At 44.9% G+C, this 12,478-nt stretch overlaps 2 protein-coding genes across 3 annotated transcripts; both read right to left on the reverse strand.

The window, feature by feature from the left end:
• Positions 1 to 1,742: 1,742 nt before the first annotated feature.
• Positions 1,743 to 4,460, reverse strand: LOC139420654 (eotaxin-like). Its single transcript, XM_071170864.1, has 4 exons — positions 4,177 to 4,460; positions 2,307 to 2,427; positions 2,164 to 2,234; positions 1,743 to 2,034 (listed from the first exon to the last, which is right to left on the reverse strand). Exons 1-4 carry the CDS (start codon positions 4,256 to 4,258, stop codon positions 2,012 to 2,014), a joined length of 297 nt encoding a protein of 98 aa, XP_071026965.1. The 5' UTR covers positions 4,259 to 4,460; the 3' UTR covers positions 1,743 to 2,011.
• A 314-nt stretch (positions 4,461 to 4,774) lies between these two features.
• Positions 4,775 to 7,312, reverse strand: LOC139420655 (uncharacterized). 2 transcript variants are annotated; one of them, XM_071170865.1, is made up of 4 exons: positions 7,151 to 7,312; positions 6,868 to 6,982; positions 6,626 to 6,700; positions 4,775 to 6,526 (listed from the first exon to the last, which is right to left on the reverse strand). In XM_071170865.1, the coding sequence occupies exons 1-4, from the start codon at positions 7,266 to 7,268 to the stop codon at positions 5,188 to 5,190; spliced, it is 1,647 nt and encodes a 548-aa protein (XP_071026966.1). In that variant the 5' UTR covers positions 7,269 to 7,312; the 3' UTR covers positions 4,775 to 5,187. The 2 variants fall into 2 exon arrangements, with proteins under 2 accessions (XP_071026966.1, XP_071026967.1); XM_071170866.1 differs by having other exon boundaries at positions 6,868 to 6,979; positions 7,151 to 7,293.
• Between the last annotated feature and the right edge of the window lie 5,166 nt (positions 7,313 to 12,478).

Raw genomic sequence — 12,478 nt, forward strand, 5'->3', positions numbered from 1 at the left:
TTCTGGAACCCTTGAGGAGCTGTCCATGCTGCCATAGTGTGTGTGTGTGTGTGTGTGTGTGTGTGTGTGTGTGTGTGTGTGTGTGTGTGTGTGTGTGTGTGTGTGTGTGTGTGTGTGTGTGTGTGTGTGTGTGTGTGTGTGTGTGTGTGTGTGTGTGTGTGCGTGCGTGTGTGTCTTCAGAAGCTAACTAAGGGTCTCTATAGAACATCATATATCCTATGTTTATGAGACAGAAGCCTGAAGCATTTCTGTTTTCCACTGGAATGAGTTTGGCACACACACACACACACACACACACACACACACACACACACACACACACACACACACACACACACCTGGTGCCCTGTAGTCTGCCTCAGAGGTTCTCTTGAGTGTTCTGATGCCCTGGTTTCAGCATTGTGTGTCCATCGTTCTCTCTCTCACACACACACACACACACACACACACAGACACACACACACACACACACACACACACACACACACACGTGTCAGTTCTAAGCTGCTAGGATCTGCTTTGGAGACCCAACCATCTGTTCTCTGTAGCTCTCTGTCCTAAACTGTCACACTGTATAGCTGCCCCTTGCCCTGCAATTAACTCTCCTCACCTCTTCTCGTTTTCTTTCTTATTCCTTCATTCCTGCCTTCAGAGTTTTAATTAACCTCCCACTCCTGTCCTCCACTCATCCCTCTCTCCATCTCCTCTCTCAATTTCCTCTTTCCATCCCTCTCCTCTCTCCATCCTTCTCCATCGATCCCTCCATCTCCCCAGCCATTTCTGCCCACTCCTCTGACTAATTAACCTCAACAAGAATAACCATCTGCCACTCCTGTCCTCCACTCATGCCTCTTTCTCTCACCATCCCTCTCATCTCTCTCTCTCTAGAGGATATATTGGTGTGTCTGATAGCTTCACTGCTTCATTAAAGAGCTAAGGGGTTGAGAAGGCAAAAACAACTATTATTGGCTCCCACACACACACACACACACACACACACACACACACACACACACACACACACACACACACACACACACACACACACACACACACGGGGTCATCACGCTCCTATTTACACGTTAGACTGCTTGACCACCCTCTTTCTCTCCACTCATCCCTCTCTTCCTCTCTCTCTACCCCCTCTCCATTGTATTCCCCTTTCTTTATTACATACACTGTATTCTCTCTTCAGTTTTCTCCCTACCTTTTATCATCTACCTTTCCTCATCTGTCTCTCTCTGAATGGACTGAGTGTCTTTTAGAGCTTTAACAATACATAGAGGATCAGCCATTACGTAAATAAAACACTTACTATCTGCAGGCCCCCGCTGCTCTTTCAACAGCCAGGTCACTCTGTGCGTGCATGTGTGTGTGCACGTGCATGTATAAAGGTGACACACAGCATACCTCCACTCATTGTACTCAGAATAGAATATGAGATCAGGAACATTTTCACCCACTCCTGAGCACCGCATCTGTGGTCCTACTCAGCCATGCTGTGTGGTCCTACTCAGTCACACTGTGTGGTCCCAGTTGGCCACTAGATGGTGCTATGAGGTTAGACTTCTCCTCTCAGCACTGCTATAGTAACCCATAGACAAACTGTACACTGTATCACTTCAGGACAGCACACTTTGTATGCTTTCCAGTGGTTTTAGATCAACATAAACACAACAATAGACTAATTATCTTCAAACTAACAGAAAATATGTCAAAATAAGAGACTGACTGTCATAACAAGTATTTTAAAGAAATATATTTGAAAATATATATATTATTCAGTCCATTTCCACAGAACAAAGTGTAGGTCCTAACGACCAGATACAATAATCAAAATATAACAGAAAAGGAAAACATGTGGAAAACTATTCTAGATGGTTGTAGGGGGAGGCTTGTAGGGGGAGGCTTGTAGGGGGAGGCTTGTAGGGGGAGGCTTGTAGAGGGAGGCTTGTAGAGGGAGGCAGATCTACAGTACAGAAGGCTCCAGACATGGTCAAGCATGGCTTCTTCACTTTTTCATCACTTTTAAACCTAGAGAGAGACATCCAGATTAAACTCTGTGTGTGTGTGTGTGTGTGTGTGTGTGTGTGTGTGTGTGTGTGTGTGTGTGTGTGTGTGTGTGTGTGTGTGTGTGTGTGTGTGTGTGTGTGTCCTCTTTACCTTTCTTTCTCCTGTCGACCCAGGGTGTTTTGGGATCAGAGCAGATCTTCTCACCTTTCACTGTGTAGAAGCTGAAACAAGACACAGAGTTTATTACTACTACTGTGTGTGGGTGTGGGTGTGGGTGGGTGTTTGAGACTTACATGATGGCGTTAACACAGGGTGGCATGGAGTTTTGGATGCGGTATCCTTGCAGTTCAGATTTTATGGGAGTGTCAGACACACTTGTGCAGCAGTTTGTGGTCACCTTACTGGGCCGACGATCTGAGGGGGGGGGGGGGGGGGGGGGGGGGGGGAGTGAGAGAGCGAGAAAAAAAAACTGAAACAAAAGATTGTGAGATCTCTAAAGTAACCATAAACATTTTATCTTTGTGAGAGTCTGACAGGAAACTATAAAGACATGAAGCCTGTCCCACCTCAGAGGTGTCTGATGGCTCAGCAAAGAATAACAACGTGTAAATCAACCGACCTGTGTCTGTGTCTATCTCTGTGTCTGTGTTTGTGCGTGCACAGGTTGGGGAGGAACTAATTACATGTAATCAGTTACAGTGCATTCATACCCCTTGACTTTTTCCATATTTTGTTACGTTACAGCCTTATTCTAAAATGTATCCAAATGTTTTTTCCCTCATCAATCTACACACAATACCCAATCATGGCAAAGAAAAAACAGTTTTATAGAAGTGTTCGCATATGTATTAAAACATTTAAAAAACTTCTATCACATTTACATAAGTATTCAGACCCTTTACTCTGTACTTTGTTGAAGCACTTTTGGCAGCGATTACAGCCTCACCTATATTTGGGGAGTTTCTCCCATTCTTCTCTGTAGATCCTCTCAAGTTTTGTCAGGTTGGATGGGGAGCGTCGCTACGCAGCTATTTTTAGGTCTTTCCAGAGATGTTCAATCGGGTTCAAGTCCGTGCTCTTGCTGGGCCACTCAAGGACATTGAGACTTGTCCCGAAGCCACTCCTGTGTTGTCTTGGCTGTGTGCTTAGGGTTGTTGTCCTGTTGGAATGTGAACTAATTGGCGGAGTGCTGCAGCGATGGTGGTCCTTCTGGAAGGTTCTCCCATCTCCACAGAGGAACTCTGGAGCTCTGTCAGAGTGACCATCGGGTTCTTGGTCACCTCCCTGACCAAGGGCCTTCTCCCCCGATTGCTCAGTTTGACCAGGCAGCCAGCTCTTGGAAGAGTCTTGGTGGTTCCAAAATTCTTCCATTTAAGAATGCTGCAAACTGTTTTTGGTACCCTTCCCCACATCTGTGTCTCGACACAATCCTGTCTCCGATCTCTACAGGCAATTCCTTCGACCTCATTCCTTGGTTTTTGCTTTGACAGACACTGTCAGTTGTGTGTGCCTTTCCAAATCATGTCCAATCAATTGAATTTACCAGAGGTGGAGTCCAATCAAGTTGTAGAAACATCTCAAGGATGATCAATGGAAACAGCATGCACCTGAGCTCAATTTTGAGTCTCATATCAAAGGGTCTGAATACTTGTGCAAATAGTATTTCTGTTTTTAATTTTTAATAACTGTGCAAACATTTCTAAAAACCTGTTTTCACTTTGTCATTATGGGGTACTGTGTGTAGATTTAGATTTATTTTTACAAAATGTGGAAAAAAATCAATGCTAATGCACTGTACATGTAATCTGATTACAAAAAAATTGCAATCAGTTCCGTTACCAGCAAGCATGCTAAACTAAACAGTTAAAATATATTTAAAAAGTCCAGATAACTGTGGTTCGTGCACCACTCTGGGTCTGAGAGGTGTCCGAGTTGTAGAGGGTCTATCAACAAGCTTCCTATTACAGTGGTACACTACAGTGGTACACTACAGTGGTACACTACAGTGGTACAACTCAATGGTAACTGTAAACGCATTATAACATGTTCTGCATGTTAATGTGTGTGTGAACATAGTATATAGCATATACTGTATATTCATATATAGTTCTAGAATATAAACAATATATGTGTAGTTCAATCAATCAGTGAATCAATACTCACAGTTGGCAGAGACAGAGGAGAGGTACACACACATGGTGATCAGGAGTGCCAGCGAGACGGTCCTGGACTGGAACATGGACATATTGACTGACTGATTGACTGAATTAATGAATAAATGACTGACTGACAGACAAACATTCACAGCTAGGCACTAGCTAGTAGGGAGACGGGTCGGAGGTCGTACTGATTGGTCTGGTAACCGTCGTAATGAATCTGTGAAAGGCGGTGGAAGTGTCAGGGGTTTCGTTTCTGACGGTGGGTTACATATACCGTACTGGTGGAAACACCCATCTTGCTCTTTTTGTTTGTGTGTGTGTTATGGTGTGATGTGGTCAGTATTCGTAATGCTATAGTCACACCTCCGCCCCCCCCCTCCCCCCCCTCTCCTTCTCTGTTTTTTTTTTGTTGCCCCTTAACAAACCACCAACACTCCCAACCCCTGCAGCAGTGTTTCGGAGAATGATGGATTCATAAAGGGTACACACACACACACGAACACCAGAAGGTGTGAAAAGTTGATGCTGCAAATGCATAGTGTCTGCACCACAATGTCAAAACAGTCAGACTGACAACTCAAAATAATATTTCCATCATTTTATTTTCTATTTCAGTTTCATCCATTTTCTGATGTTTTACAACTCATTATTGTTGAATAAATAAGTAGAAAAGGACATTTCTCTTACAAACATTTCTTAAAATAACATTGATTGATCAAAAAGAAACCAATTAAATGTATAAGTACTTAATAAATAAATGTGTTAAATAACATTAAGAACTCATTAAGAACTCATTGGTAATGTATAACGAAAAGTCATCATAACTACTTGAAGAAATTAACTAATAAATACACGAGACACTGGCCTTGAAGATATTTCATAAATAATGATGACAACTGAATTAAATAATAACTAAAAAGATATCAAATCTGAGTGTAATATGCAAATTGGAAGTCTGTTTTTTTAGATATGAGGAAGTGGAACTTTAGTGGAACTTCAGCCATTGGCAATGATTCTATTGGTTGGCTGTTGACTGCTGAGTTAAGGCATTCTCGGTTGATTCCCAATGAGGGGAGGAGGAAAGAGATGTAGGAGAGGAAGTGATTGAGGGAGGAGAGGAGGAGGCAGGGAAAAGAGAGGAGAGGAGATAGGAGGGAGAGCGGGACAAAGAGGGGTGAGAGGAAGTTACGGGGGGAGAAGAGGGGGAAGCAGGGAAAAGAGAGGAGAAGAGCGAGTGAAGAGAGGAAACAGACAGAGGAGAGGAGGAGAGAGCTGGAGGAGAGGAGGTTAAGAATGTAGAGGTGGAGGTGAGAGAGTTGGAAGAGGAGGAGAGAGGTGGAGGAGAGGAGGGTAAGAAGGTAGAGGTGGAGGTGAGAGAGTTGGAAGAGGAGGAGAGAGGTGGAGGAGAGGAGGGTAAGAAGGTAGAGGTGGAGGTGAGAGAGTTGGAAGAGGAGGAGAGAGAAGGAGGAGAGGAGGGTAAGAAGGTAGAGGTAGAAGTGAGAGAGTTGGAAGAGGAGGAGAGAGAAGGAGGAGAGGAGGGTAAGAAGGTAGAGGTAGAAGTGAGAGAGTTGGAAGAGGAGGAGAGAGAAGGAGGAGAGGAGGGTAGGAAGGTAAAAGTAGAAGTGAGAGAGTTGGAAGAGGAGGAGAGAGAAGAAGGAGAGGAGGGTAAGAAGGTAGAGGTAGAAGTGAGAGAGTTGGAAGAGGAGGAGAGAGAAGGGGAAGAGGAGGGTAAAGACCTAAGGGTGGAAATGAGAGACAGGGGAGAGAAGTTGACTGAGGGAGGAGAGGAAGATAAGGAGGTAGTGGTAGAGGTGAGAGAGTTGGAAGAGGAGGAGAGAGAAGGGGGAGAGGAGGGTAAAGACCTAAGGGTGGAAGTGAGAGAGAGGGGAGAGAAGTTGACTGAGGGAGGAGAGGAAGGTAAGGAGGTAGAAGTGAGAGAGTTGGAAGAGGAGGAGAGAGAAGGGGGAGAGGAGGGTAAGAAGGTAGAAGTGAGAGAGTTGGAAGAGGAGGAGAGAGAAGGAGGAGAGGAGGGTAAGAAGGTAGAAGTGAGAGAGTTGGAAGAGGAGGAGAGAGAAGGGGGAGAGGAGGGTAAAGACCTAAGGGTGGAAGTGAGAGAGAGGGGAGAGAAGTTGACTGAGGGAGGAGAGGAAGGTAAGGAGGTAGAAGTGAGAGAGTTGGAAGAGGAGGAGAGAGAAGGGGGAGAGGAGGGTAAAGACCTAAGGGTGGAAGTGAGAGACAGGGGAGAGAAGTTGACTGAGGGAGGAGAGGAAGGTAAGGAGGTAGTGGTAGGGGAGGAGGTGAGAGAGGGTGGAGAGGAGGAGAGAGAGGGAGATGATGAGCTCCTGCGGGCCATTCTAGAAGAGAAGAAAAATACACAATCAGTTTCCTATTCTCTTTTGTTCTTTCTCTGTGCGTGTGCACATGTGAGCGTGCGTGTGTGATAGCTAACTTACTCAAACTGTTGAATCTTGCGGCGTACCCAGGGTTGTTTATAGTGACAACAGATCAGGCCCTTTTCCGTCTCCAAGCTGCAGGAGAAACTTTGTTAACACTGAAACTGAAGGGGTATGACACAACATGTCTGGAGGCTTTGGCACAACATGGACACCACATACAGTAAAGCACCTTGTGACAACATATGAGACTAAACTGGATGAACCTCAATGGAATAAAGACTAAAAGATCTGTTCCTTACATGACGGCCCGTACACAGGGAGCGTTATAGTGCTGAGTCCAGTAGCCTGTGATTGGATCGGTCACCTCGCTCCTGGTCACTGTCTTACAGCACGACGACAGCTTCTCTCCATCTACTGAGGAGGGGGAATAGTTTTCATAGAAAGAAAAATTGGCGTGCTCATCCCTCGTCAGAATCATACTTACACAGTCTCAAAGAAACACATCATCTTGACCTGGCAATCACTTCAAAAACCATGTACCTTCCACCTCTAACCACCTAACACACATTCCCTTCTCCTCACCTGTCCCTGTCCAGACCAGCGTTGCTATGACGATTGCTGCTGTCCAGATCTTCACCAGAGTTCCACAGGTCACCATCTTTACTGGTACAATACAAGTTGAAAAAATAGATGAATTCATTCTCTCTCTTCTCTGGCAGGCTGCTCAGCTTAGCGCAGGGTCAGTTCTGTAGTGTCAGTCTTCACCAGGGTTGAGGTTATATAAAGGCCTGAAAAGCAGAAGTGGCACCTCCGGTTCACTCTTCTCCTCTCCTTTTTTTGTGAATGAAAGACTGTCGGGAGTTTCTGCTGCATCAGCGCAGATCGTTTACCAAGAGGAAACACTTTCATCAGCATTCCGGACGGAAAAATGTGACATGGGTCTTTCCCAGGATGGCCGTTCAGAAGATCAGACTGCCAGTTATGACAGTTGAACTAAGCTCGTGAGGTATTTCTAGGTTATATTCTTCAAGAATCAATGGGTACATATGTAGTAACTGCCGATGGACTCTTTAAGGTATGGCCTAACGACTGAGCTAAACATGCTCTGATGAAGGCTTTACTAATGAAACATACTGTAGTAGGTGGAATATAATGTGATTTTGTCCTTTATGTCCAAGATTGAGTGCTCCTACTTTTTATTTGTTGTCAGTTGGCTGTAGTGTGGAGTTTAGGGTGATGCCATCATCTTGACCCCATCCCAATGACACATGAAAAGTCGCAACCTTAACCTTTGTACAGCATTGGGTTTTATGCTGTGAGACCAAGGGTGGCCAACCCTGATCCTGGAGAGCTACAGGGTATGCAGCCTTTAGTTATACACCTGATTAGCCTAATGAACCAATCATTAGTCTTCTTACTCAGATGCATGAACACGGATAAAATCATATACGACTTATATAATTTCCGTCTGTCAAAAGTACATCTCATCCCTGACAATCATCTCTGTTGTAATTTGTCAGACAGTGGAGGACCCACGGAATAAGGTGTGTAGTGCTGGTAATGACCTAACCCTGTAGACCCCACTCCTTGTAGATCTCCTGGAGGGGGATTGGCTACTCCTGTGCTAGACTGGTTATTGTAGTTAATGTAGACTGAACAAAAACATAAACACAGCATGTAAAGTGTTGGTTCCATGTTTCATGAACTGTTATTAAAGATCCCAGAATCGTTCCAGACACACAATATGCTTATTGCTCTCAAATTTGGTGCACAAATTGGTTTGCATCCCTGTTAGTGAGCATTTCTCCTTTGCCAAGACAATCCACCCATCTGACATCTGTGGCATCTCAAGAAGCTGATTAAACAGCATGATAATTACACAGGTGCACCTTGTGCTGTGGACAATAAAAGGCTACTCTAAAATGTGAAGTTAAATCACACAACACAATGTCACAGATTTGAGGGAGCATGCAATTGGCATACTGACTGCAGGAATGTCCACCAGAGCTGTAGCCAGAAAAAGGAATGTTAATTTCTCTACCAACATCATTTTAGAGAATTTGTCAGTATGTCCATCCTGCCTCACAATTGCAGACCATGTGTAACCACGCCAGCCAAGGACCTCCACATCTGGCTTTGTCACCTGCGGGATCGTCTGAGACCAGCCACCCGGACAGCTGATGAAACTGTGGGTTTGCACAACCAAAGAATTTCTGCCCAAACTGTCAGGGAAGCTCATCTGCATGCTTGTCGTCCTCACCAGGGTCTTGACCTGACTGCAGTTCGACGTCGTAACCGACTTCAGTGGGCAAATACTCACCTTCGATAGCCACTTGCACGCTGGAGAACTGTGCTCTTCACAGATGGATCCAGTTTCAACTGTACCGGGCAGATGGCAGACGTTGTGAACAGAGTGCCCCATGGTGGGGGTGGGTTATGGTATGGGCAAGCATTAGCTATGGACAATGAATACAATTGCATTTAATCTATGGCAATTTGAATGCACAGAGACACTGTGATGATATCCTGAGGCCCATTGTCGTGCCTGTAACAACCTGGCTCATAGTTTGTAACAAAGGGAAACCACTCATAACTTAAATGTAAAAAGGAATACATTTATTAAACTAAATAATAATAAATAAATAAATGTAACATCAGCTATGGACATTTGTAGGATCAATCAAATTCAATTAAATGTATTTATAAAGCCCTTTCTAAATCAGTCGATGTCACAAAGTGCTATACAGAAACCCAGCCTAAAACCCCAAACAGGATCAGTAGTGTATGCGGTGTGTTGTATGGTGAAAACAGGCGGTGGAAGCCAGCCTGCCAGTCAGCCAACTTGTATAGCCTTCAGGCCAAGCCTGCCCAGGTGCGCCACATTAGCTAGCGATCCTCCCAGCTCTGCAGACTGGCCTCCTGGAACAAGCAGACTACCAAACAGGAGATACCAGCTGATCCCCCAAAATGAACGAGGTTCCACCACAAACCTGAAATAAAAACAAATCAGAAAGAACCAAAACGCTAAAAAACAAATGCCTTATTGCTCCACTTATTACTAAACATAAAGAAAACACTCTATACCCCCTGACCCACCTTTGCCCTCCAGGCTGCCCCTCCCCCTCTCTCCCACCTATACCCACTGACCCACCTTTGCCCTCCAGGCTGCCCCTCCTTCTCTCTCCCACCTATACCCCCTGACCCACCTCTGCCCTCCAGGCTGCCCCTCCTTCTCTCTCCCACCTATACCCCCTGACCCACCTCTGTCCTCCAGGCTGCCCCTCCCTCTCTCTCCCACCTATACCCCCTGACCCACCTCTGTCCTCCAGGCTGCCCCTCCCTCTCCCACCTCAGCAGCCTCAGATCCCAAGGAGCACTTTAAAAGGGAGAGAAAGAGAGACAGAACCAGGGAAGCAAGAGTGAAACAGGAGAGGATAGGCAAGTTATCCAAAACAATAACAAAAAACTACGGCATAGGGGAGCGGGACATGTCAAGGATGTTTTCTTTGACCTTAATATGGCCAAAGTCCAAATTGTACGGCTGCAAAAACAGCACCCACCTCATAAGCCTCTGATTAGGGTTCTGCAAGGATCACAGAAACGTCAGGGCATGATGATCTGTGTGCACCACGTGAGAGATGCCACCCCTACCAACATACACATCAACATGTTGGAGAGCCTAAATAACTTCATTCTCTACTACAGAATAATTGAGCTGGTTCAAGTTAAACTTCTTAGAGAAGTAACTAATTGGACGGTCCACCCCCTGAATATCAACAGAACAGTGCCAACGCCTACATTATTAGTATCTACATGGAGTATGAATGGATGATTAAAACAAGGGGCAACAAGCACTGGGGCAGAACACGTTCTCGAACGCAGCTTGACACCTGTCCAACGAAATATACTTCACCTGAGCCTTAAGCAAGTCGGTCAGGGGTGCTACCACAGAGGAGGAGTCCTTACAGAATCTTAAATAATAACAAACCATACCACTGGGAAAACTACACCCTGACTGATCAACTCTATCCAAAGGAGATGTCGCACTGCATCCACACCCCTACCTTTTTTAAAAGGTATCTGTGACCAACAGATGCATATCTGTATTCCCAGTCATGTGAAATCCATAGATTAGGGCCTACTGAATTTATTTCAATTGACTGATTTCCTTATATGAACTGTAACTCATTAAAATGTTGTGTTTGTATTTTTGTTCAGTGTAGTTGCTCTATAGATGAACCAACATCCTGTTATTAGTCAGAGTTTAAGTTGGCTGACAGGATGTTTGTGTATGTGTGTGTGTGTGTTTGTGTGTGTGTGTGTGTGTGTGTGTGTGTGTGTGTGTGTGTGTGTGTGTGTGTGTGTGTGTGTGTGTGTGTGTGTGTGTGTGTGTGTGTGTGTGTGTGTGTGTGTGTGTGTGTGTGTGTGTGTGTGTGTGTGTGTGCGCGTGTGTGTGTGTGTGTTTGTGTTGCCTAACCATGCAGATGAGAAATTAACACCTCTGTGTTCTACCGAATGTTAACCAGAATTCAAATCAAATCAAATCAATCTATGTTTGCCACATGTGCCTAATACAACAAGTGTAGACTTTACAGTGAAATGCTTACTTACAAGCCCTTAACCAACAGTGTAGACTTTACAGTGAAATGCTTACTTACAAGCCCTTAACCAACAGTGTAGACTTTACAGTGAAATGCTGACTTACAAGCCCTTAACCAACAGTGTAGACTTTACAGTGAAATGCTGACTTACAAGCCCTTAACCAACAGTGTAGACTTTACAGTGAAATGCTTACTTACAAGCCCTTAACCAACAGTGTAGACTTTACAGTGAAATGCTGACTTACAAGCCCTTAACCAACAGTGTAGACTTTACAGTGAAATGCTTACTTACAAGCCCTTAACCAACAGTGTAGACTTTACAGTGAAATGCTTACTTACAAGCCCTTAACCAACAGTGTAGACTTTACAGTGAAATGCTTACTTACAAGCCCTTAACCAACAGTGTAGACTTTACAGTGAAATGCTGACTTACAAGCCCTTAACCAACAGTGTAGACTTTACAGTGAAATGCTTACTTACAAGCCCTTAACCAACAGTGTAGACTTTACAGTGAAATGCTGACTTACAAGCCCTTAACCAACAGTGCAGTTCAAGAAGAAGAAAATATTTACCAAGTAGACTAAAATAAAAAGCACAAATAAAAAGTAACACAATAAGAATTACAATAACGAGGCTATATAAAGGGGACACCGGTACCGAGGCAGTGTGCAGGGGTACAGGTTAGTCGATGTAATTTGTACATGTAGGTGGGGGCGAAGTGACTATGCATAGGTAACAAAAAAACAGCGAGTAACTGCAGTGTACGGGGGAGGGAGTCAATGTAAATTGTCCGGAGTTCAGCAGTCTAATGGCTTTGGGGTAGAAGCTGTTGAGGAGCCTTTTGGTCCTAGACATGGTGCTCCGGTATCACTTGCCGTGCGGTAGCAGAGGAAACAGTCTATGTGTGACTGGTCTCTAACAATTTTATGGGCTTTCCTCTGACTATTATATAGATCCTGGATGGGAGGAAGCTTGGCCCCAGTGATGTACTGGGCCATTCGCACTGCCCTCTGTAGCGCCATACAGTCAGATGTCAAGCAGTTGCCATACCAGGCGGTGATGCAACCGGTCAGGATGCTCTTGATGGTGGTGCAGCTGTAGAACCTTTTGAGGATCTGGGGGCCCTTTTGAGGATCTGGGGCCCACTCAGCAAACTGGATGTAGTGTATCACAGTGCCATCTGTTTTGTTACCAAAGCCCCATATACTACCCACCACTGCGGCCTGTATGCTCTCGTTGGCTGGCCCTCACTACATATTTGTCGCCAAACCCACAGGCTCCGGGTAATCTATAAATCTATGCTAGGTAA

Source organism: Oncorhynchus clarkii, chromosome 11, assembly GCF_045791955.1.
Source record: "Oncorhynchus clarkii lewisi isolate Uvic-CL-2024 chromosome 11, UVic_Ocla_1.0, whole genome shotgun sequence".
Taxonomy (NCBI): Eukaryota; Metazoa; Chordata; class Actinopteri; order Salmoniformes; family Salmonidae; genus Oncorhynchus; species Oncorhynchus clarkii.

Coding starts and splice junctions, on each gene's coding strand:
- LOC139420654 (XM_071170864.1), bottom strand. CDS start 4,258: ATGTCCATGTTCCAGTCCAGGACCGTCTCGCTGGCACTCCTGATCACC. Junction 2,235..2,306: donor CCCTGTGTTAACGCCATCAT/GTAAGTCTCAAA, acceptor GTCTTGTTTCAG/CTTCTACACAGTGAAAGGTG. Junction 2,035..2,163: donor GGTCGACAGGAGAAAGAAAG/GTAAAGAGGACA, acceptor GTCTCTCTCTAG/GTTTAAAAGTGATGAAAAAG.
- LOC139420655 (XM_071170865.1), bottom strand. CDS start 7,268: ATGAATTCATCTATTTTTTCAACTTGTATTGTACCAGTAAAGATGGTG. Junction 6,983..7,150: donor GCTGGTCTGGACAGGGACAG/GTGAGGAGAAGG, acceptor CCCCCTCCTCAG/TAGATGGAGAGAAGCTGTCG. Junction 6,527..6,625: donor CGCAAGATTCAACAGTTTGA/GTAAGTTAGCTA, acceptor CTTCTCTTCTAG/AATGGCCCGCAGGAGCTCAT.